We start from the raw sequence: 27,792 nt of genomic DNA on the forward strand, positions 1-27,792 counted from the left end.
GTAAATTGATTTTCTTTCAGTAAAGTTTCTGTTTTGAAACGGATACATCTCTTATTCATTCTTGTAAGAATCCCTGCCTTTCATCCTCTCACGTGGCTTTGACAACACGAAGGAAAGCCACGACACAACCCGTCCATCACTGACAAACAGACTCCATGTTTCTGCTCAAAGACAGAAAGAAGTTCATGTAGAACATTTGCTGAATTTACAAGAAGGAACAAATAAGTCAGAATCAGTCAGAGACAGAGTTTCACACAGTTTATAAAGTGTCTCCAACTCAACAACTCACTAAACTGACACATTTGTTAAGGGAGTCTGGGGACAAAGAAGTCGCCTATACTGGTTACTGGTTAGTGTACTATTGTTTTTACAACACCAGGAGGAATAATCAGGTGATGAATAAACTCAAAACTAAAAAGCTAATTTAAAAGGTAAAATGATAATCTTCTGAAAATGTATTCTGAGGTGAGTCAACGAACATAGTAACATTTAAACAACCAGAACCAGTTTAGATCATTTTGTGTGCAGCAGCAGAACTTTGTCCCTGTTACTGACAGAAGGCCGGAGCTTATGGGCTGCTGGTTGAACACGGGTCAGTGCCTCTGCCTCTGAGCACAGCTTTAACAGACCTCCTCAGAAGGAGCTGAAGGAATGTGACGTTCAGATAAATAATATGGTTCAACATCACATTGTGCTCTCTGACATGTGAAAACAGCTCCACAGCTTTTGTTTCTCTGCTGAGGAATCACATGAACATCAGAGCTGAACCCAGCTGAGCTGTACAGGCTGAACTCGTCTCCGTCTCTGGGCTGAGTGACGGTCATGGTTTGGTTAAACTCAGCAGATTAATGTGTTCAGAGGAACCTCACTGTGAACAACTGGAAACAAGCCAAAGCAGATTTTAGCTGTTCTATCAAGTCTCTCATGTCCTGCCGGTTCCTGTGAAGTCGGTCAGCTATCAGTTTGGCAGCGCTGCCAGACTCTGAGGCGGTGACACCTGAAACCAGGCGGTGAGTTCACAGCCACGTTCTGAGGGATCTTATCGACATGAGTTATAGAAGTGACATCTTTCTATCTGAACAACAGAGCAGAAATGTTAAAGTGGTGTGCCGCGCTGCAGTGTTACACATCATGAAGGTGTTGAGAAACATCTCAAGGTCAATAAAAAAATCAAAGTCTGTCAGCGCTGCCAAACTGATAAGATTCCCACCAACAGCTGTGATTTAACCACCGCCTGGTTAAATATCAACTCCTCCACCACGACTGATAAGACCAATCTAATCACTACTGTAGCAGCTAAGATACAAGAATACAATATAAATCACAGCTGTTGGTGGGAATCTTATCAGTTTGGCAGCGCTGACAGACTCAGACCAGCGTACGATATCTGTAAAGCGTCCGTCAATGGGCTGTAATGATAAGTTGATTGTCCTCTCTTGTGTTTTATTAGTTTGATTTGATCTTGGACTGATCCACGAGGACATAACTGACCTTTTGTCAGTTTATTTTCTAATCTGACATTCATTAAACAGATGTTATGGAGGTTACAGATGCATTGGGTTCGTGACCAGGCAGAGACTGTGGACGTTACTCTGTGATATTAATATATACAGGCCGGCACGGGAACTCCACCAGAAGGATCCCCTGGACTTCAGTGCTGACCCACAGCCGTGAGGACTGGACCTCCCGGCTCACTCCAACAGAACATCTGAGTTCTTCTTTGAATCACTGCAGAGCTCCCAGACGACTTTCTTCCTGGTTTGAAGTCAGTTTTTATAGATACACACACAACACCTCCGTCTTTAGATCCTCAGCTCAGATCAGCGCCTGCAAGTGATAAACTTCACTCATGACTCCTGCTTTGGCTTAATTTCAACCTTTTTAACCATTTTCGATCACGTCCACGCTCACATGTGCACCTATTAAGCAAGATATGCCAAAAAAAGTTTCTAAAAAATCGATTTCTTCATATTTTTATCGTACTAACTGATCTGATCCAATAATATGATGCCACCATCCAACAGTCAGTCTTTGTCTTCAAGGGGGCGAGTCCTCAGAAGGAGCTGAAGGAATGTGACGTTCAGATAAATAATATGGTTCAACATCACATTGTGCTCTCTGACATGTGAAAACAGCTCCACAGCTTCTGTTTCTCTGCTGAGGAATCACATGAACATCAGAGCTGAACCCAGCTGAGCTGTACAGGCTGAACTCGTCTCCGTCTCTGGGCTGAGTGACGGTCATGGTTTGGTTAAACTCAGCAGATTAATGTGGATGTAAGTGGAGGTTCAGGCTACTCAGAGTTCAATAATAGATGGCAAGTTTTTCCTCACTCGACTCGAGGGTCTAAGGACAGAGGATGTCGTTCACTGTACAGACTGTAAAGCCCATTGAGGCAATGTGATTGTGATTTTGGGCTGTATAAATAAAGTTTGATTTAATAGGTCACAGCTTGGCCATGAAAACGTAATATTGCAGAATATGAACAGTTGATAAAAGTTCAGCTTCAACAACCTGGAGCTCCTCACAGACACATGGATGCAAAGTAAATCAGGATGAAACTACAGTGAGTTTTACATGCAGCATTTTGTTGTCTTTGAATTAAACAGAGAAATGTCAAGCATCAAGGGACAAAAGTCTGTGGACAGTCTGTATATCTGGACTGTATCCACTTTGATTTAAGGAAGTCTGTGCAGCACAAAACCACATGAAATGGGACCCAAACCGCATTTGGAGGTTACCATAGCAACCCATGCAGATATGTTGGTGACGTCTTGATACAATAATCTGATCACTTGCAAATAATAGTGTGGACAAATAAAGGTGTCGGTTCTCCTTGAACCTAATCTGTACACAGACGTGATCAACTCGTTTTTTCTTCAGTTCACTGCAGGAGTCTCTTCCTGGTTTGAAGTCCGTTTGTATTGATACACATGCAGCTTGGTAATCAATTTTGCCCAAGTTGGCTTTATAGTCTGTACAGCCAACAACACCCTCCAGTTTAGATCCTCAGTTCAGATCAGCACCTGCAAGTAGGAGTTGACTGATTTGTTTGATTTCAACTGAGATAATCTGGTCTTGGTGAAAATGATAGAGATTAAATCTCATTGGGTTTTTTCTCAGATGGGATCTGATTCCCTACAAATTCAAATGTCAAAACATTAACTCATGATGACAGAACATTTTCAAAGACCACGGCAGGAGGAGACACTGAGGAGGCACCGAGGAGACAAAGGAGACAGAGGAGACACTGAGGAGACAGAGGAGGCACTGAGGAGACACTGAGGAGACAGAGGAGACACTGAGGAGGCACCGAGGAGACAAAGGAGACAGAGGAGACACTGAGGAGACAGAGGAGGCACTGAGGAGACACTGAGGAGACAGAGGAGACAGAGGAGGCACTGAGGAGACAGAGGAGACAGAGGAGACACTGAGGAGGCACCGAGGAGACAAAGGAGACAGAGGAGACACTGAGGAGACAGAGGAGGCACTGAGGAGACAGAGGAGACAGAGGAGACACTGAGGAGGCACTGAGGAGACAGAGGAGACAGAGGAGGCACTGAGGAGACAGAGGAGGCACTGAGGAGACAGAGGAGACAGAGGAGGCACTGAGGAGGCACTGAGGAGACAGAGGAGACAGAGGAGGCACTGAGGAGACAGAGGAGGCACTGAGGAGACAGAGGAGACAGAGGAGGCACTGAGGAGGCACCGAGGAGACAAAGGAGACAGAGGAGACACTGAGGAGACAGAGGAGGCACTGAGGAGACAGAGGAGACAGAGGAGACACTGAGGAGACACGGAGGAGACAGAGGAGACAGAGGAGACACTGAGGAGACAGAGGAGGCACTGAGGAGACAGAGGAGACAGAGGAGACACTGAGGAGACAGAGGAGGCACTGAGGAGACAGAGGAGACACTGAGGAGACAGAGGACACACTGAGGAGACACTGAGGAGACAGAGGAGACAGAGGAGGCACTGAGGAGACACTGAGGAGACAGAGGAGACAGAGGAGGCACTGAGGAGACAGAGGAGACACTGAGGAGACAGAGGAGACAGAGGAGACACTGAGGAGACACTGAGGAGACAGAGGAGGCACGGAGGAGACAGAGGAGACAGAGGAGACAGAGGAGGCACTGAGGAGACAGAGGAGACAGAGGAGACACTGAGGAGGCACCGAGGAGACAAAGGAGACAGAGGAGACACTGAGGAGACAGAGGAGGCACTGAGGAGACAGAGGAGACAGAGGAGGCACTGAGGAGGCACTGAGGAGACAGAGGAGACAGAGGAGACACTGAGGAGGCACTGAGGAGACAGAGGAGGCACTGAGGAGACAGAGGAGACAGAGGAGGCACTGAGGAGACAGAGGAGACAGAGGAGACACTGAGGAGGCACCGAGGAGACAAAGGAGACAGAGGAGACACTGAGGAGACAGAGGAGGCACTGAGGAGACAGAGGAGACAGAGGAGACACTGAGGAGACACGGAGGAGACAGAGGAGACACTGAGGAGACAGAGGAGGCACTGAGGAGACAGAGGAGACAGAGGAGGCACTGAGGAGACAGAGGAGACACTGAGGAGACAGAGGACACACTGAGGAGACACTGAGGAGACAGAGGAGACAGAGGAGGCACTGAGGAGACACTGAGGAGACACTGAGGAGACACAGAGGAGACAGAGGAGACACTGAGGAGACACTGAGGAGGCACTGAGGAGACAGAGGAGACACTGAGGAGACACTGAGGAGGCACTGAGGAGACAGAGGAGACACTGAGGAGACAGAGGAGGCACTGAGGAGACACTGAGGAGACAGAGGAGACAGAGGAGACAGAGGAGACACTGAGGAGATAAAGGAGGCAAAAGTCAAAACTGATTTGGTTTTCAAATGAAATCTGATCTTAACCTCAGCTCATTGTAAGATAATGAAAATGATTATTTTCAGGTGATTCTACATGAATGAGAACTTACTGTAGTTATCAGTTTTATATTTAGTTTCTGCCAACAGATGCTTTTTAAATCCCACACTGGACCTTTAAGCTTCAGCTAATATGAGCATTAGACGATCAAAGCGAGGACCTCTGGAAGGACGTTTTCAGGGACTCGTGCAGGATGAAGTCTTTATTGGCAGTCAATAAGTGCCTGTAAGAGGAAGCAGGGAGCAGAGTACGAGTCGTGCGTTTATGAATGATCAAAACATACAGTTATCTTGAATACACCTAATGAAATCCACTTTACGGTCCAAGTCTGTTCCAGGGTTCATTTAACACACAGTAATCAGCCTCCGGTCATGACTGTCAGCACAAACTCAGCCGTGCCCGAGCCAGCTGCAGTGATTTGGCAGTTATTGGGTTGTTTCTGCACAGACGTGGGCGGGTTGAGGCGGCTGATTCAGATCTGGTGATAAAGTTTTGGTGTTTGTGTTTCTGCAGCTCAGACCTCTGAGCGACCTCTCACTGAACAGCAGCCTGTCACAAGAACGTTTCATATGAACGTCGAATATTACACATTTATCTGTCATATTTGTTTATTATATTGATTAATGATGGATTCTTCATGCAGTATCGCAGCATTTTCTCATGAACTCTGCTGGATTTCATTGTAGTTCTGTTACGTAAATGGTCTGACTAGAGGTCAGTGATGGAAGCCGTTTGACTCGTAATATGGATAATTACTATTCTGCACATAAAAAATGCTGTAGAAAGAAACATTTTTTTTGTCAGTTGTCTTTTATATGCAAACACACCCAAAATTAGTCCTCTGCCCGGGGCCTTGTTCAAGGGCACCTCGGCAGTAACCCAGGAAGTGAACTGGCAGCTCTTCAGCTACCAGTCCACTTCCATATTGTGGTATACTGCCGCACGTAGCACTTCACTCACTGGTTTTATTGCTCTCTGGTAGACGGTTCACTTTGACTGACTTAACAACTGCGTTTCTATTTCTGTTTCTGTTGTGACACAAGGTTCCATCTTAGGCCTCATCTTATTTTTTCTGCATGCTGTCATCCATTACTCTCTGGCGTTTGGTGCCAGTGGATCAACCAATGTAACATGAGCCCTGCTGTTTCCCTTCTCTGTGCGGTGTGTCCGTGGGATTAAACAGTGGATTTATCTTCACTCCTGTTTATCAACCTGACTGCAGCAGTGATCCGTGGAGGTGACTTCCATTGTCGGGTGTTTCTTTACTTCATGAACGTAACGTTACAGAGAGGAGAAGGGACAAAGAAGAGAGAGAACCAGAGTCTCTGCTGAGTGCTGACTTCACTCAGAGCTTCACCTGATCTACAGTAAAGTAATCTGGCTGTTTGGGGAGAATTAACACAAACGATCCTGCATTCAAACTCGCTTCTCTGGTGGTGAACACACCGTTAAACAACCACAGCTGCTGATGAAAATCTGTCTCAGTGACTCAGACGAGGCGTATTCAGCTTTCTTCACGTTGTGTTTCGTCTCGTTCTCCGACTTCCTTCCTCACTCTCTGACTCTCTGACTCTCTCCGGAAGTTACAGCCGTTACCTTGAGCACAGAGCCGGCCCTTGGCATAGGCTGTATAGGCGCATGCTAAGGCACCGTCATCCGCGGGGAGCTCCGCAAATCGGGGGAGAACTTTTTTTTTTTTTCTTTACTTTTACTATTTTTGACATATCCTTGACATTGTAAGGCCATCTGATTAGGATGCCTCATAGGTGCTGGAGGTAGTTCGGGCATCCAACTGGGACAACGGGGACAATGTGGTAAACATGTACAATTACACTGCAAATACAGTTCACAATACTTGATTGTCACCCATGGAGAAAGTGGCCCAGACTCAAAACTCTTTACGAACTTTGTGAAATTCTGTCTATGACATAGTCTTGGTTATTTGGGCCTTCTTGTAAATTTGGCAAATCTTAAACTTTAAGTAATAACTTTCGTCATATCAAAACGTGTCCATTTTCCCAACACGGTGGCTACCGCTGTCCATCCGCCAGTATAAAACAACACAACGTTTCATCTTTGCAAATGGAAAAATGTACGTGTGTATTTGCATAAGTATGAGTTCAGGACTCACACAGAACAGGACAGAAGCTGCTCTCTTTTCTGGTGGTACTACAGCAGATACTTCTGTATCTCTTGCCAGCAGCAGGGTGAATGGACTGTGGTTTGGGTGGGTGTTGTCTCTTGGTATGATAATGGTGGTGTCATCCTCATACATGTCTGGGAGTGTAGTCATGGGTGTACAGTGTGAACAGGAGGGGGTGGAGCACACAGCCTTGGGAGGCTCCGGTGTTGAATGTAGAGGAGGTGTGACTGCCAATCAGAACTCTCTGGGGTCTGCTTGTGAGGAAGTGTCACAAGTTTTCCAATCAGCTTCGTGGTGAGATTGTGTTGAATGCTGAGCTGAAGTCAACAAACAGCACCCTGATGTAGCTGGTCTTATTCTCCAGCTGTATGAAGACTGAGTGGAGGGCAGTAGATATGGCATCCTTTGTGGATCTGTAGGTTCTGAAAGTATACTGGTGAGGGTCCAGGCTGGCAGGGATGTTATCTTTGATGTGCTGGGGAACCAGTTTCTCAAAACACTTCCTCGGGATGGGGGTGAGAGTCATTAAGACTAGACACAGCAGACTTTTTACGTACAAGAATGATGATGACTGTCTTGATGCAGGAGGGCAAAGTCTCCTGTAAGAGTGAGATGTTAAGATGTGAGTTATAACATCAGGTGGCTGATCAGCTCATGTTTTTAGTACATTGACAGGGATGTTATCAGGTCCAGGAGCTTTACTCATATTCACTCTCAGCAGGATTTTTCTATGGTTGTTGACAGTGTCTGGTCCTCTGTAGACGGAGTAGACTTCACAGCTGAGTCTTTGTTGAGGAGATCAAAGTGACCATAAAATGTGTAGAGCTCATCCGGCAGAGTGGCCTCACACATGATGGGGGCGCTCCTGCTTTTGTAGCCTGTGACATTTTGAATTGCTGCCACATACAGTATCTTCCCAGGATTGGATTCCCAGACTGGGGAATGATCTGATTGTCTTTGTGAACACCTCGTCATCAACATATTTGCTGATATATGGTGTCTCATACAATTCCTGTAGTGCATTTTTTTAATTTGGGATACGTAGGAACGTACACAGCAACAATAAAAATACTGGTGAATTCTCTCGGCAGATGATATATGTATAATATGGTCGACATCTTAACATTATACACTTGACATGTGGTGAACACTGTCCATCCACTTTGACTGTGTTTGAGCACCAAGCATCACTGATGTAAACACAGAGTCTGCCATCCTTCCTCTCACCAGAGTTGTTGTGTTCTGTCAGCTCTGATCATGGTCCGCCCATCCAGTGAAGCAACTTGATCAGGCAATTAATTTTCCTGCAAATGGACATAAGCCAGAAGAAGGTTTGGTTGAGGAACAGTCTTAGGTCCAAGCTGGTCTATCTTAGCTCTGGTCTCGGTTCTCTTCTGATCACTTCGCTTGCTGTGACTGGTCTGGCTAGCTGGTCAGGAGATACCATTGGCAGAGATCATCTCAGTCTCCGTTGCACTCAATCAAAGCCCTGTGATAAGTTATACATGCTTCAGTAATAGGGAAGCAAATTAAAACAAAAAGCAAAGTTTTAAGAATCTACTGGCTGCCGCAAGTGTATGTGTGGAAAGGGTGAGTGAGATCCACTCACAAGTGGCCACTATTAGACTGCATCAACCAATGATTAGGGGAAACAGCAGTGAAATAAAGGAAATGAGACAGGATTTATTTTATTATTGTTATTGTTATTGTTATTATTATTATTATTATTTTATTTTTTTAATTCTCAAAATGTCACTTTCTAAGCTCCATATGTGCCTTTTCTCTAAAATAGCCCAGTCCCTTCGTTAGTCTGGCTGGATTCTACGCACAGGTAATCTAACGCGACAGCACACATCACACCATGTGAATAGTTAGAAGGAAAAAATTATATTTACAATAACAAAATCCACTGTAGAAATAATCCAATTATAAAAATAAAAAGAACCTAAATATGTAGTAAACTAATGCTCAAACCCAAAATTAAACGTACTTTCCTGGATACACTTTTATTGGGCACCTGATTTGTTGGTTGCAGCTTCACTCTGGTTCCTGAGCTGTGATTGGTTGGCTCTCTGTGCCTTTTTGCTCTCAAACTGACTTGGTAGCAGATGGCATGGACTCAAGGGGAGGAACCACCCTGACTTTATTATATATAAAGATGAAATGACAAACTATTCAACAACAAGACATCAACAGCAACCAGACATCAGACCAGCTGCCTTCACCAGACAAACATGGACAGCAAACATGGTAAGTTTATTTCAACTACAGGACTGTTACTCAGGGCAGTGTTTGATAAAACATATTCTCTTATTATGACAGTTTTCATGTATCATTAACATCAATGATGTTCTGTAGAAACTTACTCTCAATCGTCACATTAAAGTCTTCACTTTTATTTGACCCACCACCTACTCAGTCTTCTGCAACTCTTCTTTTTTTTGGTTCTTTTATTTTTATAGTCTTCACAAACCCCATCTGGTGCATTACACATTACTGGGCTTCATAACAAAATGTACATTTTGCAGCATTTTATTATTTATATGTTTTCTATTATCATAAGAAAACATACAAACAAAATATATTTATATTTTCCATAATTCATTTGTCATCTCTGATATGTGTGTAAATTTAGATCTGTTATTGTTTGTCTTGATGACTTCACATATTTAATAACTCCACTTTTTACACTGTTACACATTACATTAAAAACATATATAAATGTATAAATATGTAATTTTCTCTGTAATTATGCTTTTTAGACAAATGTATATCATCAAAAAATACCTAAATGAGTATTTGCAATCAGTATGGAGTGGAGCTTATGATCATTCCAAAGTATCAAACTGCCACTTTTCAGTTTTTATGATTTATCAGCCGAACTTGATTATTGATTATTTCTTTGGTAAGTATTCATTGAATCAATTTCATTTAGTTGTTGCTTTAAATATTCCATTTTGCTGCTGTAATTTATATTTGTGTTCTGTCTTTTAAACTCAAATCAAAATGGCATAACATTTGTAGAAATGCCATGTTATGAAGTAGCTACATGTATGTTTAATTCTTGAAAATAATTCATTGGACATTTGGACCTTTTTGCCTTTAAAGTTTTGGTATGTGAGTAGCTCTATAACCTAAGTTAGAATTTTCCTGCTGAAACCAAGTTTTAACAAAAAATGCATGTATTCAAGTTGTTTATGTTTGCAGAGGTACAAAATTACCCTCATCAAATTCTTGCATTTTTTGGTTATTATATTTATTGAGTTGAGGTGGACCAGTAAACCAGGAGGTGACAGATAATCATTATGGCTTTCAATCAAAGCTCTTACAATGGATTTGAGATTCAATGATGAGGAAAAGTGGCGTTTCAGGCCAAATAATTTGATCCTTTTATTTATCTTTTTGTCTTTAAGTTTGATTCCAACCTGAGAGATGAGTCTAATTCACATCCCTGGTACTGATTTTGCAGTAATGAGAGAAGATCCCCCAACCTTAATCAAAACCCTGGTGCCTCTCCTAATTTACATTTAGTTCCAAAGTGAAAGGGTTTAACTCTACAGGGGTAAAGAGACATCCTGCTCAAAAAACAATCTTCTTATATTAAATAGGAAGAGAGAGAATTTGTGACCACGCCCAATTATAAGATATATAGAGCGCCATATCATCAGCATATAGAAGAATATGTCATTAAAAATCTGCTTTTTGGGCTGATTGGCTGATATAGGCTGAATAATCTACATCTACATTAGTGCCGCTGTGAGTCTTTAATGTTCATTACACTTCAGGAAAACAAACGAATGCTGGTTGAAAAATAAAAAGACAAATTTGAGGTCTGCTCATACACTGAGTCCGACACTGTACTTGTCCTTTATTTAGACAGTAGTAGATCTGCAGCAGCAGTAAAGGATTGGGTGGAGATGTAGATCTGGGTGTCATCAGCATTGCAGTGAAAATGGAGGCCATGGTGGCGTATAATGTGACCGAGAGGAAGTGTGGGGGACAGGAGGGGGCTGAGCACCGAGCCTTGAGTGACACCTTGAGAAACTGGCACTGTGTTAGGTGGAGAGATACTTGCTTTTTGACCGCGCGTTTGCATAGACAACCAGCTGTGTTGTGAATGTAGTCACACACGTGCCTATATACTACCTATGTTACTGGAGGATATCATTAGATGTCACTCCAATCATTGCTGTTCCTGCTGTTGCTGGTGTGTTTACTGACCCCTGATCCTGTCACACTGTCATACTGGCCCTTCACTGCCCATACTGTTGATGTGCGTACTGCATCCTCTGTACATGTAGTGTTAATTTCTGAGGACATGCACAAACAGACGCAGGGCACGTGGGGCAGCCTTCATGCGAACATTTTGCTAAAAACAAGTATATCACTTAGTGTTTGATTTGCAGTTGTGCTGATTAAGCAGCCAAGGACCAAAATCATCCGATTTTCAGCACGATTGGGCCATGCCAGGTGGCGGGCCAATCAGTGTCAGATGTATCCGAATCCGTCAAATGAACAGTTTCAGTTTATTTGTACAGAAAAGCTCTGTCAAGTAACTGAGCACTTTCTTTTGAGATTTGCTTGAGTGAACAAACTACTGAATTTTCCATTAGAGATAAGTTACAAAAACGTTTGTGTGTGCTGTCAATTACTGTTCCTACATAAAAAAGGAAATAAGAAAATATCTGAATTGGCCAATAAAATTGCAATCAATGCATCTCTTATTAATTTGTTTTTTGATACGTCATAGTGTATTCCTGTAGCTAACTGGCATTGTGCCCTTAAAATTCAAACTAATTAGGTATGTGTGTATGTCATGGTTGATGAACTTTTTATAATATTAATCATGTCTGTTTAAATTGTTCCAACAGAGAAGGACGAGCTGAGGATCGTGCTCCTGGGAAAGACCGGGGTTGGGAAGAGTTCGGCAGGAAACATCATCCTTGGGCACAAAACGTTTCACACTGATGTGTCTCCTTCATCTGTGACAACGAAGTGCCAGAAGGAAACCAGAGACTTTAATGGACAAACTCTTGCGATCATCGATACTCCAGGTCTGTTTCACACAGACAAAAGTGTCAAAGAGGTGATGACAGACATCGTAGATTGCATCACATCGATCACCCCCGGGCCTCACGTGTTCCTGCTGGTGTTCAGCCTCGATGAATTCTCAGACGAAGATAATAAAATGCTGGAAATCTTCCAGAAAGTCTTTAAAGATGCAAAACGTTACACGATTGTCTTGTTCACCCACGGAGATCAGTGTGAGCAAGGATGTGACGCTTTTATTCAAAGCAAAAAAGATTTGAAAAGGTTCATCGAGGAGTCCTGTGAGACGCACCACGTCTTTAATAACGAAGTCGAGGATGAGTCTCAGGTTAACGGCCTGCTGCAGAAGATCAACCACATGGTCAATTATAATGGAAGATACAGCAACGACCTGATCAGACAGGCTGCGACTGCCTTTGAAGAAGTCATGCAACGCCCTGAGGTGAAATCAGCAAGTGATCCCACACAGGCAGCAAAAGATTTCATGTTAGAAATCAGGCCAAAATGGATCTCTATGATTCTAGGTGCAATGGGTGAAGATGCTAAATTGGCATATAAAGGTGTGACATGGTACCTTAACATTCTGAATAAGGTGGTGTATGAGCTCATGCCAGCTGGAGCTAAGGAAAAAGAGTAATTAGAGCTCATCAAATCAGAGCTAAGAACATGACACAGGGAAAATAATGGCAGTAAAAGGCTCTACATTTAATATAATTTTCTTCTTTTCCACAGAAGTAAGCTTAAACAACATAAACAACACACTCTTTGAATATAACCCAGTGATATCAGTGAGAACCCTCCATGTATCAACTGCATCTTGAACACATTTTCAAAGCTGGAAGTCGTTTGTACAGTGGGCTGAACTGTTGTTTTCTGAACTACTAACAAATCAAACACAAATCACACTGAAATGACAAACTGTGAATGTGTCTGAGACCAAATTATGAAACATTAATCAGAAATTAATATAAACTAAATAAAAAGTCTAACTCAAAGAACCTCAGACTGTTCCTTTGCTTTATGGTGAAACATTGATGTGTGGAGCTGACTGATCTGTACACCTGTGTAGAGACACTTCAGACATTTTGAGGTGAATTTGTCTTCTCTGGATCTGTAATTAAAAACCAATGTTAAAACTGCAAATGCTTATTTTACACATGCATACGTGTTTGTGATGAAAGGCCTCTGTTAGATCTTTAGATCGAGTATTGTTGGATGATATGCCATATTGATCATGTTATTGTTTTACCATTAATCATTTTATGACAGTTATCCTGAATCATCTTCTACATCTATATTTTATTTCATTCAACGTGTGTGACGTGTGGTTCATCACTGATTTGATTTTCGTTTTAATGTGCATCCCTGCTGTTTTCTATCTCTGCTGCATTAAACTGAAACCTGTCTGATCGGTATGATGACCATTCTTGTACCACACATTTACAATTTATGTCATCAAATTATAGTTTAGTTTACTAAACTGTATTTATCTACAGGTGAGTGCCAACCAACTCCCACATACATCTTATTCATCTTAATGCATGCATGTGTAGAAGCTAGCCTGTTACTTAGCCACTGAGATGTCTGTTGGGCCACAGACTAAAGAAAATGAAAGCTTAGGTTCGCCCAAACTAGCAGTTAGTCTGTTGGATAGATATCGAAGACGCTAGCAAAGCAACACAATAAACACAGCTGAAACATGAGCCATGTTTTACCGTCTATTCCTAAAAGTTACAGTCACATCTGTAATAACTTACTGTTGTTGTTACTGTGACGCTGCACACTGTCCATGATGGAATATTGTAAAATCTCATTTTTAAGAGAAAACAACAGAAAAACGTTGCTATAGCACAATCTGCAGTTGAAGGACAGGAAGCAATTTATAGACAATTATGCAACACTTGGACAAGTGATCCTGTCCCTTCCAGACTACCGGCTATGGTTGCATCCATTTTCTTCCACCTTCCTGGCAATATCCTCATAAACAGCCTGGTTATGATAGGAGTCATCCAGTTCTGCCCAATTGGATATTATACATCTTGTTTCTCCAACAGCATACATCAGTGCTCCTCTCATTTTTTCAGCCATTGGCTCTTCGTGTATTGGCGTTTTGTTACCATGTCGCCACCTTGTCGGGGGTGCATCAATGTAGTAATGTTCACACTACAAAAAGATATTTGGTCACCTGCATCCTGGACAGTGTTGACAAGTGGACTGAGTGATGGTAGTTGTTTAAACTAGTATTTATTAAAACATATTAATGCCAGGTGTAAACCGCCTGATAATGACACACCAGGTTACTTTGTGGTACTATCACAAACTTTGAAAATATGTATGGCTTGTGACGATGACGGTTGCCCACACCTTCGTCCGCCATCAGAAGGAGTCAGATGAAGCTTGTTTGTGCAGCTTCATCAATGGTGCTTTGTTACTTTACTTTTTAACATTAGAGTTAAAGTTTTTTTATATTTGTACCCCTGTAGCTGTACAACAATATGTAGCAACGATAATTTACTTTCCTCCATCTCGTCCATTCTACTGTTCACTTCAAGCCTCCATCTTGAATTTCATCCATCATCTGAATTACTTGACTACAAGCAACCTATTAATAAAATAGCACCATTTTGCATCATAGCAATAAAATGCAATAAAAGTGTTTGCTTTTGGTCTGTGGTCTGTGGTCGAAGTTTAAGTTTCACTTTCCAACTGCTTCCTTGTCCACGTTCTTCTTCAGCTACAGGACCGACAATAGAAACAGGGTGTTGGGCCTGAAATGGCGCACCGCGTCATGCTGCGCTGCTCGCAGTCGGTTTGGACACGACAATAGAAAACAATGAAATCAAGCTGATTATGTCGCTGACAGTTGCTAGCATTGCATGCAGTTAGGACAGCGTAATTTATGTAGGTGTAATTTCATCTATATTGATTTGTGATTCTGTTATTTTTATTTAAATGAAGTTATATCTAAAGAAAGACACACTAAATGATCCTCACAAAGGCAGGACTACTGCAATGATTCTGTATTAGTTTCCAATGATGCTCCAGACTGCAGGTCCATGTGTGAATGAGGCTGACTGACTCTCTGCAGCTCAACACTGCTCAACAACTGTGGAAATGTGCTGCAAGTATTTCTGCTCAGCCTCCTGATTTGTTGACTGCAGCTATATATTCATGTCTGATCTGTGACTGGTCAGATTTTGGTTAGAAACAGGTGATGAGCATTTCAGGGGAGGGAACTAGAAGCTCTAATATATACTGATGACATGCAAATACAATAGTCAGAACAAGACATCCACAGTGACAGGACATCAACTGTGAGCTTCCTTTACAAGACAAACATGACCAGTGAGGATACTTTACTGTCTGGTGAGTACATTTCTTAAACAGAACTAATAATCAGGGCAGTGTTGGGATTAATATTTGGTACAACAACACATTTTCTCTGAAGTTCATTCATCATATCTAAGATGCAGAATCTATTTGTCAACATCTGAAAAAATTAGATTGGATATTTTGTCACTTTACAGTCAGCAGAGATACCATGTGCTTATTGTACATTTGTTTTACGTGCAAATTAATATTTTGCTTTATCTTAAATATATGAATAAGTCAAATTATCTAGTATTTTATAACTTCTTTAAAAACTTGTGTATTTCTCAGATGTTGTGTTTCTCTCAATGACTTGACTTAACACATTTTATGTTCTGGCTAAAATAAAATTTGTCCTAGATGGATTTTTAGTCAAATCAAGAAATCTACATAAAACACAGTTAGTGTTTAGATAGCTCAAATTTATTTGCACAGCACAATTTCAAAGTGCTTTTCATAATGCATTAAAAAAAGAAAGACATTAAAATGTTCTTCTCTGACACATGAATAAAATATCATATGGTCGTGTTGGTCCGAAGCCATGGAAAGATTTAGAGTCAAGCAGCAGCAGTTTAAATTTCTCTGACATACTGGAAACCAGTTCACAGACCTGAGAAATGGTGTGGTGTCTTCACTGTTTTTAAAAATGGAAGAAAGGATTAGTTTCTCTTAGTTCTGACTGTATGTGATATATGCTCTTTTTAAAATGGTAGCATGAAGGTTTTGTAATTCATTTGACTGAAAAGTTTAAATCTTCCTGCATTTGCCCCAAAGACAGGCACAGGTTCAAGGATCATCCAGACATTTACTCCTGGAGCTCCCTGACAGAAATATGGGTGTCGTCAATGTAATTATGATAGTTGATGTTATTGTTTTGCATAATGTGACCTAATCACAGCATCTTAATGTTAAACCGAAGAGGACCGAGGATTGAGCCTTGAGGATCTCCACACATCATGTTTGTTCGCTCAGATTCATAATGACCAACTCACTGTAAGCTCTGATAAATTGAATTTACCACAATACCATCTGTTATCAGGCACAAAGTTTTCATTTGAAAACATAAAAGTCAAGGAACATGCCCTGAAAACTTACTTTTTTACACCGTCTACACAATTACTATCCAGGTTTTCTATAAACTGATCAATGTACAAGTTGTAAAGTCAGAGTGAGAACAGTGTGTAACTAAAGTGGGCCTGTAAAGACGGACTAGTGAGGAGACGAGTCTCCGTGTTCGCTGTGAGGACGTTTAATGTCCCCGACAACCTCTGTAGTCTCATTCAGACACTTGTTAGCAACCGCTAACTGTTTTTAACACATGAAGAGCTTTATAATTAAACTGTGGACATTTAATGATGAGTTTATATGTTCAGCCTGTAACACACCTTATTTCACACATTTAACTGGAAACAAATTCAACAAACTCACAGACTTTGAGACGAGGGGACAGGAAGTGCTAACACGCTAACATGCTAATTGATTTACAGGTTTTAGGACTACAGAGTACACCTCTCTATAAGAAAATATGGTATAAGATGCGATAATAGTATGAGATAAGATAATGTAGTATAGTATAAGATACTATACAACAACATTTACTTCTCACTATTTTGTTGTTTACTATTTTATACAAATATTATGCTACTATTTATACTATTATTATTTATTACTACTTTAATTACTCCTGCTACACATTTCTGTATTTACAGGACATGATACACACTCTTCGCTTGAGAATCATAGATCATAGACGCTTGAATATCAAAATACCTCATTGCTTACTTGTGTTCGTTTACAGTCGGTCTTGCCAGTCCAAAATTATTATTCTTAATATGTTTGATGCCTTCACTTTTGTAGTTTGATTCAAGTAAAATTTCTACTTTTACTCCATTAAAAGATCTGATTCCTTCTTCCACCATTCTGACGTCTGTGTGATTTTCTCCAGCAGAGCGCTCAGAGCTGAGGATCGTACTCGTGGGGAAGGTTGGAGCTGGGAAGACTTCGGTCATGAACACCTTCCTGAGGAGCTCCGAGGAAAATGAGAGACCTGCTTCTTACAGGACAGAACCATGTCCAGTAAAGATCGGAGGACGACCTGTGGTCATTGTCGACACTCCTGGTCTGTGCAGCTCAGAACAAACAGATGAGGAGGTGATGGAGGAGATCAAGCATCGTGTCTCCCTCGCTGCTCCTGGACCTTATGTGTTCCTGCTTGTGCTCTCCTTGACCAGATTTACAGACAAAACACAGAAGATGGTGAAGATCATCAAGGATACGTTTGGAGAAAACATTAAAGATTACAGTATGGTTTTGTTTACCCGTGGAGATCAACTGAAGAAAAAGGGAAAACCTATAGAAGAGTTCATTAAAGAGAGCAGAGCTCTCAAAGGCTTTGTCGATGAATGTAATGGAGGATACCACGTTATTGATAACGGAGACCAGGATCCATCTCAAGTCACCGAGCTGCTGCAGAAGATCAGCGACATGGTTCAGAAAAATGGAGGAAAGTGCTACACTGCTGAAATGCTTGAAAAAGCTGAAGAAGGCAAAGAAAAAAATGGCAGACTTAAAAAGAGAATCGCTGTTTCAACTGGCAGCTCTGCCGTGGCTGGAGCAGCTGTTGGAGGACTAGTATCTCACTTTGTTGGGGGCTTTGGATCAGTAATAGGAGCTACAGCTGGAGGAGTGATTGGAGCTACAGCAGGAGGTGTAGGGATACTTGCAGTGGAACACGCTAAACATGCTAAGGGATGTATGATACAGTGAATTTAAATAATTCACGTCATGTATCAATCAAGCAGATAACAAATTAGTATGGAGCTGATAATCAGGATCAGCAAATGAACAGTAGAATAACAGAAAAAGGAAAATGCATTGAACCTGCTGTTATCAAAACACTGACACCACTTTTGAGTTTCCTTACCAGAGGCCAGGATTGGGTTGCAGCTGCTTCTTCGTAAGTTCTCAGTAACCACTAACATACCTGCTGTCATGAGGCTGTTAAAAAGAGGTAAAGTTAATACAAAAAACATACATACACAAAATGTACATAAAAAATATATGAAATGCAAACATCGTGAGAAAGAGTTAAGAACTTGGGACAAAAGTCAGGAGTGTTGACAGGGACGTGCTAGCTAGTTTCAAACTAAACTAACTACTGAAACTTAAAGCCGAGCTGAAACGATCAATCACTTTTCATCATTTTAGATCACATCCACGTCGTGCTCCTATTTCACGATATATTTACAAAAGATGCATTTCTATGTATTTTCACATCAAAACACACTCATGTTTTCTTCTTGTAAAACAAAATGTCACGTGTGCTTATTTAAATTTGAACCAACAATATCATATCATCTACCCGTCAATCAAGCTTCCCCTTTAAGCAGTTAGCTAGTGGCACAGTGCTCATAATTCATGTCAGAAAGATGCTGCTGGAGGAGTGTTTCAAAGATTACTGTACAAAGACACAAATAGAAAAATGTATTCACGGATTTGAGTGAAACTGGATCATATTTTATGGAGACATGTTTTCTGGTTTAACCTTCGCTGATTTACAGTGTCCTGATGAACAGCTGGCTTTACTTGTTGCTAAAGTCACTGCTAACAGAAGCTAACTGTACCGGGCTCCACGTGAACGCAGCCGGCATCGAGACGAACACAACTTTAAGACCAACTGCCAGTTTGACGACAGGGAATCCAGTCAGAGTCAGCTGCTTCGACACGCTAACACTTTTAGCTCCTACAACCGCCGATCAATATTCTCAACAAGTCCCTCCCTACCTGACTTTTACAGGAAAATATGATGCCAAAGCAAATTGTTTCAGTGCTAGTATTCAGACAGTTTATAATGGCAGGGAAATATCTGATTATGCTAAGCTAACTAACGTTATTTAGCTACTCATTTAGTCAAGTGTAATTTGTAGCTTTATAGTTTGAGCTATTTTGTGTCTTTAAGATTGAATCATTATTACACAGAACTCATCAAGTTTCAGGTCAGATATGTTGACCGTACTTCACATTAGTCCTCGATTTTTCACTCTAAACAGGTCAGATAGTAGCATGCTAATGTTAGCGTACACTGGACTGGGCAGCTAATGGACCTCGCGGTAGCAGAGGTTTGATCAGCCTTGTCTATTGAGGAAAGATTTTTTAATAAACATATCTGACAATCCACAAAATGTTCATCCAGACTGTAGTGTAACTTTATTACCATTTAACCATCTTTAAGAATGGCACCCGCAGGTTATCTGTCAGATAAAGCTACAGTATTTTATTGATTTATGGATATTGTACAGTGGGAATAATCATCATCAATAATAATTTCCTGATAAAAGTCTGGGGCACGACATGAACTGTTTTTTGTAAAATATATATAAACATTGTATGTAGGGACTTCTGGTTTTCTCTCTAACTACACAAGTTTTCCGGGGTGTTTTTTTATTTATTGTACATTTCAGTTGTCACTGACATCCATTCTTCCTGGATGTACGTGTCAGACAGTCAGACACTGAGCTGAGGGGCAGAGTGATGATTGTTTCATCACAAACAGAATGACTTCTTTTATATGAAGCTAATTGTTTGATCCATTGTAAATCTATATATCATCAATCAAGCAAAATCTGCATTACAATTGTCTATTCGAGCTTTTATGAATGTGAGGATCTGCTGAATTTCTGTTTTTACCTCATAGTAGGTTATGTGAGGGAAATTCTCTAATGTTCCTTTATTATTGTCATGTTATTCTTGCATATGAAACATTAATATGTGTGTAGGGTGAGAACTTGTGTCTGTGGGCCTCCTGCATGGTTTCTGTCTGGTGACAGTTATGGTTGCAGAGCATATGTGATGACTCAGTCAGTTCATCCTGAGGGTGTTTCTGTAACCTCTCCTGTGGATGTGGTCTGACAACGGTTGATGTATGACACAAACTATGGGATGTACGTGTATGTTAAATGTACAGTTTGTTAACCTGAGGTGGATGTGGAGAAAGTGGGAATGTTATTTTAGGTGAGTTCACATGTAACCTTGTGGCTGCTGCAGCTGTGAGTGTTGGTTTCTGCTGTTATAAAGGACGAGGAGAGACGTTGAACTTGGTGTTTGACCAGCTCTCATCTGCACCAGACAAGCGACTGGTTTTCAGTTACCACGACAGTTATCTTTGGTTTTTGACTGTTGGTTGGACAAAACAATTGAAAGATGTTTCCTTGGGCTCTGGAAAACTCTAGATGGGCATTTTGCACTTTATTCCTCTGTGTTTTGTAGATAATGAAAACCAGAATGGCATTCAATAGAGCGCATACCTCCACCAAGGCCCAACAGTGCCCTTTTTCAATGGAGCCTATATTTAAATCTAGAAATTCCTGTTTCATGAAAATCTGTTCAGTCGTTTTTGTGTAATCCTGCAGACAAAACAACCATTACTTTCTAAAATAAGGACAAATCTGTGTCAACACATAATAACTGAAGCTGGGTGAACATTTTGAACACTTCTCTTCTTTGTTATATGTCTGTGGATAAATACTTCAGTCATATTGTTTCAGTTTTGGTGGAAAGTTTGATATTTGTAGATATTGTGTCATGACTTGACACATACTGTTCAGCTGTAGCACCTCCAGTCTAATTACTTCTCTTGCTTGATATATTGATGTTGATGAGCTCCAGATAAAAAAATGTGTTGTGTTTTCAGAAAACTGTCTGTGTAATCTGTTTCATTATGTCTTATTCAGAAGTGCATCTTTTACCAACATTAAAGACAAGTAACTAACCCAAACTGCCTCCAGTCTGTACTGTCCTCCTGAGCAGACCTGTTGACCTAATCTCTCATTAATAGTGCCTCACTGAAGTTGATTAGGACCACTTTTGTTTTCATTTTACACAAATGCTTTACTGTTGAATTATATCACCATTGCATGGTATGCAGATTAATTCATATATTTATAGAGGCAATAAAACATGAGCTATAACACCAGCTGATGAGTTTTTCTGACAAGGGACAGGGAATGGGAAGTTAAGTTGGAAAATAGATAAACAACCATATTTGACAGCAAAGAGCCCACTTACAGAGGCCATGTTCTGCTGTTTGGGTTTTTGCCTTTCCTTCAAAGGGCCCATATTATGAACAACACGTTTTCTCTGGTCTCTACATATATAAACTGGTCCTCGCTGAGCCAACCAACTCCCAGAATGAGGAAAGCAAACGAGTCCTGCATCTCTCTGCAGCCCACCCACTGGTAAAACACACACACTAACTAACTTACTGCAGTTTTACAGTGAGTTACTGTAGTTTTACAGCGAGTTACTGGTTTAAAATGCAGTAAATTCACAGAACTGTGTTTCTGCAGTAACTCAGACACAATGCAGAAGCATCATTACAGAAGTTTATTGTGTGCAGCAGCTTGTTGTCGTGTGTTTTTAAATACACAATATGTTCAGAGCAGGATTTTTAGGCATTACCTTTTACCAAGTCTGGTCTCCAGAACCATCACCTCGGACCACCAGAACCATCACCTCGGACCACCAGCCACAGCTGTCGTGTCACCTTCTTCTTCTTATTCACTCATTTTCAGGACAAACAGGACGGGATCAGGATCGTAGTCCTGCTCATAATGCTGTCAGAACCACCTCATCTCTCACATCACAGTTATACTTTAGCATGAGAGCCCCCTGGTGGCTCTGTGCGCCCTGTGCAACTGCATAGCAATTATCATAGCAAGAAGCTGCTGTCTGAGAGGGACACAACAGTAAGTTAAACACTCAGTGTCATTAATAAAATCATGTTTCTAGCTTCTAGTGTGAATAAGTGACTCGTGTGCTGGTAACTCAGTCCATCAGTCAGGCAGTGATGAAATCATTCGGTCTCCCTCAGTTTCATGAAATAAAGATGATTTAATGTAACTGTGAGACGTGAGGATCCTCCAGCACAATGTGCAGTCATAGCTTCCTAACAGAAACCCTCCACAGCTCCGTCCTTCTCTGACTGAGTCCGTTCTCCTCCTGGTGTTGACATGTTACCATAAACACTCAGTCAGTGTTGAGACGACCACGTCAGCTCCGCGTCCTCAGGACAAACACTGACGGCCTTCAGGCGTTCGTCTTCACATGACGGTCATTCAGTGAGAAGCTGCTCTCAGAACAATGGGCTTCGTTGTGTTTTTCACCTGTCAGCAGTTTTTCTAAATGCTGTGCGTGTGTCGTCTCATTGGAGAAGATGTTTCCTTCATTTGCTTCTGTTTTGTCTGTTTGCATGTGTTTTCTTCAGCTGCAGTGTGTTCAGCTCTCAGGCCCAGCGTGGACCACATACGTAGTAACAAACACGTTTCTCTTGATAATAAATGGTGTTATAAAGATAACACTGGTGAAGAAGAAAATAATGAATACGGACAACCCGCTAGATCCTCAGGACAAAACATATCTTACAGAAAAACGATATGAACCATAAACTGTAAGAAAGATCTCACAACAAACCCGTGGACTCAAAGGCAGAAACAAGTCGACAGCGAGGATGGAAACATATTTTACAAAGATGGACTGAAGTTCATTAAGTCTCAGAGTGTTATTCTCAACAAAGAGGGTCTTTCTTTGCATCACATCATGTCCAGACTAAAGGTTTCTGAGGGGTCAGTGAGGGAACTCCAGAAACTGGATCAGTTGTATCCAAAGCACGATCAGGCAGAAGTTCACTGAGAGATGGAAAAGCAGCTTCATCACAGAGACAGACTCCAATCAGCAGCCGTCCTGTCAGAAGAAGGTCTCTTAGAGTCTCAGAGGACGAGCAGCAGTTTTCCACTTCAGACATCACTTCAGAAGGAAACGAGGACAAACACTCGAGGTGTGCTCAGAAATAACCTCCAAAGGAAGGAGCCCTGGATGCTTCCTGATCAGATGCCTGAAGCACCTCAGGTGACTCCTTTTGATTTAAGGAGCAGCAGCCATGCTAACCCTGACCCTTAGGGACACATAAGCCTTCTCCAAGCCTTCCAGCCCCAGCAGGCTGAGCAGTGCGATACCTCGTTGTTGAAGCACCAGCCCAGTCAGCCACTCTGAAGGCTCTGTCCCCAACATGTCAGCCAGGACAGCCCAACAATGTCCAGAGCCTTCAGCATCTCACAGCAAATGCATCAACAGGACTACCTCAGAGATCTCTGCCGGGGGTCTGTCCGAGTCTGCCTCCTCCACAGAGGGTATGTCATGTTAGGAAGCTTTATCCACCTCTCAGCAGTATCTCCAGTCCAGGTCAGTACAGTGCTTCAGGGCCTTCTGGTACCCGTCCGTTCCACGGGAATAGGAACATGGCTAACATGGATCCTAACCAGGTAGTGCTGAGTTGACACGTCTTCACCCAAGTGTCCAAAACATACAGTGTTCTGGGACCAAGTACTTCAACACGGTGTGTGTTATATATATTCTTGGCACAGCTGTCCAACATAAAAACACCACTCTCGTTCAGATCAGCTTGGCTGTTCCTCCCAATCCAGGTTTCCCCATCAATGCGTCCCAATAGACCGATCGAGTCTGTTACCAGAAACTCTACGAAGGCCCAGCTCACGTCCAGCTCAGCTTTAAAATGCAGTCTGACACTCACTCGTACTTTGGCATGATCTTTCTTGTGGTATCAAATCGGCGGACTGTGAAAGTGCTTCGACACCAACTCAACAACAAGATGGGGCTGCAGGAAATACCGACAAAAAGTTGCATCTTGAGTCGGGATGAGTGAGGCGCACCAGCAAAAACTAAATTATCTGGACCCGTATCGGCACTCAGAATCAGCGAGACTTAAACCAGAAACAGGCAGGACTAACCAGCAGGTATTCATTATTAAAACTATTTACAGAACAGATCAAGACCGACGGTCACTCCGACAGCAACCGCCGACTGTCTCACCCAGCAGAGCGCCGTCTCCAACATGTATCCCTGTGCTGGCTTTAACACGTCCACAGCCTCAGAAGCTTGAAACACAGTTAGCTTCCTCACTATAGCGAGCTGGCTCAGAAAACTGCGAATAACAATGTTACGGTCGACAGAAACTAACAGCAGCCGCAGAAAATAGTCACCGCTGCCAAAATGTGTGTCTTGGGTTCGTCTGAGCAGTTTAACAAGCCACAAACATCTTCTCCAGACTGGCGACGACTCTGAGGAGCCACACAGACCTTCTTCATCCTGATGTTACGATGGTCAGCACTCGGCAGTCGATGACTGTCAGCCAGTTCTCCTTCTAACCCTGAGGTGCCTCTGTTAGTCATCAAACACCACATATGAACAGTGACATGCAGGAAGCAGCAGCATATAAAATACTGTGTACCCTGTAAAACAACCGTCATATGTAAACTAACAGATCTAAAACATGTTGTAAATGAAATGCACTTGGTTTGATGAACTTCTGCTCAGCACCTGATTCGCTGCTGGCAGCTTCACTCTGGTTCCTGAGCTGTGATTGGTCGGCTCTCTGTGCCTTGTTGCTCTCAAACTGACTTGGTAGCAGATGACATGGACTCAAGGGGAGGAACCACCCTGACTTTATAATATATAAAGATGAAATGACTGTTCAACAACAAGACATCAACAGCAACCAGACATCAGAGCGGCTGCTTTCACCAGACAACCATGGACAGCAAACACCTTCCTGGTGAGTGACTGTTTTATTAAGATTTCTTATTATTATGTCGTCTCATTAACATTAATGACATACTGAAGACACTTACACTCAGTCGTCACTGTGAAATCTCTTTTAATTTTTAGACAATGAAAAAATGTCTTATTTGCAGTTAGTGCAGCTCCACAAACTGCCACTTTTCATCATTCATCAACTGAACTTAGTGATTTTTAAATCCTAATAAATTAGTTTTGTTCAACAAACTTAAATCCAGTGAGACACAAACAGCTGTGACCTCGTGTGTTCTGCTTTTTAAACTCAATAAATCAAAATGGTATAAAATCATTTCTTAGTGACAACATGAATATTAAATCGTTCATTAGATGTTTGGACCTTTTGCTTTAAACACTTTGGTATGTGATTTTCTGCTGAGACCAAAATGTTGCTGAATATTAGTTTATTCATGATGTTTCTGAGAGCGGAGCGGAGCCGAGGATAACTTTGTGCTTTTTGTATTATTGTTATTTTTTGTTTTGTCATTTTAAAGATGTGATTTGTTGAGTGGTGGCAGAGCAGTAAACCAGCTGGAGGCAGTTTAACCAACTTCAATTAAAACGCTTACAATCAAATACAAATAGAAAGTTTAATAATGAGGAGAAGCAGCTTGTGTAACTTCACTCTTCTTCTTCTTCTTCTTCTTCTTCTTCTTCTTCTTCTTCTTATTATTATTATCATTATTATTATTATTATTATATAATGTTTAATATCAGGTGCGTTATTATTTTGCATGTCGTACTTCTTACTTCTCCTTTAGTCCATTTTTAGTTTACCTCGTCTTACTTCTATTGTTTTAATATAAGGCACTGGTTTTAGCAGTTACTCCTTCAATACTTTATATTTAGTATATTTCACTAATATTTAATACTCTACTGTCTTTATTCTCATAAAAACTGGACCCGGTGTGTGACCCTAACCCAGAGCAATCTATGGTATAAGAACTTTTGTCTTCAGTGTGAATCGGTACAATCGGCACAGCCACGGCAGTCGCTGGTATTTATCGAGTGACACTGTCTGCCAACTGTGCTCATCTAAATGAAACATCCTTTCTTTCAACAGGAGTTTATTTAAAGGATCCATCTGTAAAAACAATAAATATCTTTGAGCCGACACAAGTTGGCTCAAAAATCTACTTTTCTTGAAAAAAGGACCTCTAAGCTCTTCTGAACCGGCTGCTTCACCAAAACGAACATATTTAGTCCAGAACACAGAATTCACAGCAGACGCTGTTACATCTCTACACCATTTGATTGACAGCTGATTTGAGCAGATGGAGCGTATCTCCGCCCTAGAGCCTACAACAGCCAATGAGTGATCGTGTAGACCAGTGACACACTCGACATCATTTTACTGAGTTTCAAGGTTAAAACGTTACATTTTGGAAACAACTTGCCCAGCGCTGCATGTGATGTTGTATTTCCAGTTGAAAAACTGTTTGAAGGCGGAGTCTGTTTTTAACATCAAGCATGTCTGTTTGTTTTAATATTTCAGAGGAGGACGAGCTGAGGATCGTGCTCCTGGGAAAGACCGGAGTTGGGAAGAGTTCGGCAGGAAACATCATCCTGGAGCGCGACAGGTTTCACACTGATGTGTCTCCTTCATCTGTGACAACGAAGTGCCAGAAGGAAATCAGAGACTTTAACGGACAAACTCTTGCAATCGTCGACACTCCAGGTCTGTTTCACACAGACAAAAGTGTCAAAGAGGTGATGACAGAGATCGTAGATTGCACCACGTGGATCTCTCCCGGGCCTCACGTGTTCCTGCTGGTGCTGAGGCTCGGTGCCTTCTCAAGACAAGATAAAACATCTCTGGAAAACTTCCAGAAAGTCTTTAAAGATGCAAAACGTTACACGATTGTCTTGTTCACCCACGGAGATCAGTGTGAGCAAGGATGTGACGCTTTTATTCAAAGCAAAAAAGATTTGAAAAGGTTCATCGAGGAGTCCTGTGAGACGCACCACGCCTTTAATAAGGAAGTCGAGGATGAGTCTCAGGTTAACGGCCTGCTGCAGAAGATCAACCACATGGTCCAGAAAAACAGAAGACGCTGCTACAGCAACGACCTGTTCAGACAGGCTGCGACGGCCTTTAAAGAAGTCATGCAACGCCCTGAGGTGAAATCAGCACGTCATCCCACACAGGCAGCAACAGAGTACCTGGAGGGCTGGATCAGTAAAGGTCTAGTTACTGTGGTAGAACAAGCTCCGGGTCTGAGATGTTTCCTTAAAAAAGTGGAAGAGGCGGCGTATAAATGCATGCCACCTGAAGCGTTCCAGTCACAGTAATCAACCATCAGTGAGTCAATTCACAAAGCAGGCCGGCGCTGTGGATCCAAAACAGGCGTGACGGTGCACGCATCGCGGTGACGACGGCGCGGCATCATCGTGGCGTGCTGTGTGAATTGACACACTGGTTGTCTTGACCCGGAGCTGCTCGGTTCTGTGTGAAGGAACAAAGGTGGAGAATCGGTGAGCCTCAGCTGTGGAGGTGATGAAGAGTCTCTGTGTTGTTAAAGATACTTTCTGTGAAAAAAAGAAAATGATATTTCATTCACATTTTACCGCTGTGATTTTCTCGATCCTACAAACATCCTGGGAAGTGACAAAGTTACGTTTTTCGCTCTAAATGACATCATCACATCCACCAGCTGACAGGAAGCTGTCTGAC

General features: G+C 41.8%; 1 protein-coding gene across 1 annotated transcript; it reads left to right on the plus strand.

Annotated features, from left to right (window-relative positions):
* Positions 1-11,007: 11,007 nt before the first annotated feature.
* LOC311268524 (GTPase IMAP family member 8-like) lies at positions 11,008-27,410 on the plus strand (the record flags this gene model as incomplete). The annotated part of the gene is made up of 5 exons (XM_084372202.1): positions 11,008-11,083; positions 11,927-12,559; positions 17,419-18,018; positions 25,039-25,098; positions 26,614-27,410. 5 exons carry the CDS (start codon positions 11,008-11,010, stop codon positions 27,408-27,410), a joined length of 2,166 nt encoding a protein of 721 aa, XP_084228328.1.
* Between the last annotated feature and the right edge of the window lie 382 nt (positions 27,411-27,792).

Source organism: Pagrus pagrus (assembly GCF_965226575.1).
Source record: "Pagrus pagrus genome assembly, chromosome: 13".
In the NCBI taxonomy this organism is placed as follows: Eukaryota; Metazoa; Chordata; class Actinopteri; order Spariformes; family Sparidae; genus Pagrus; species Pagrus pagrus.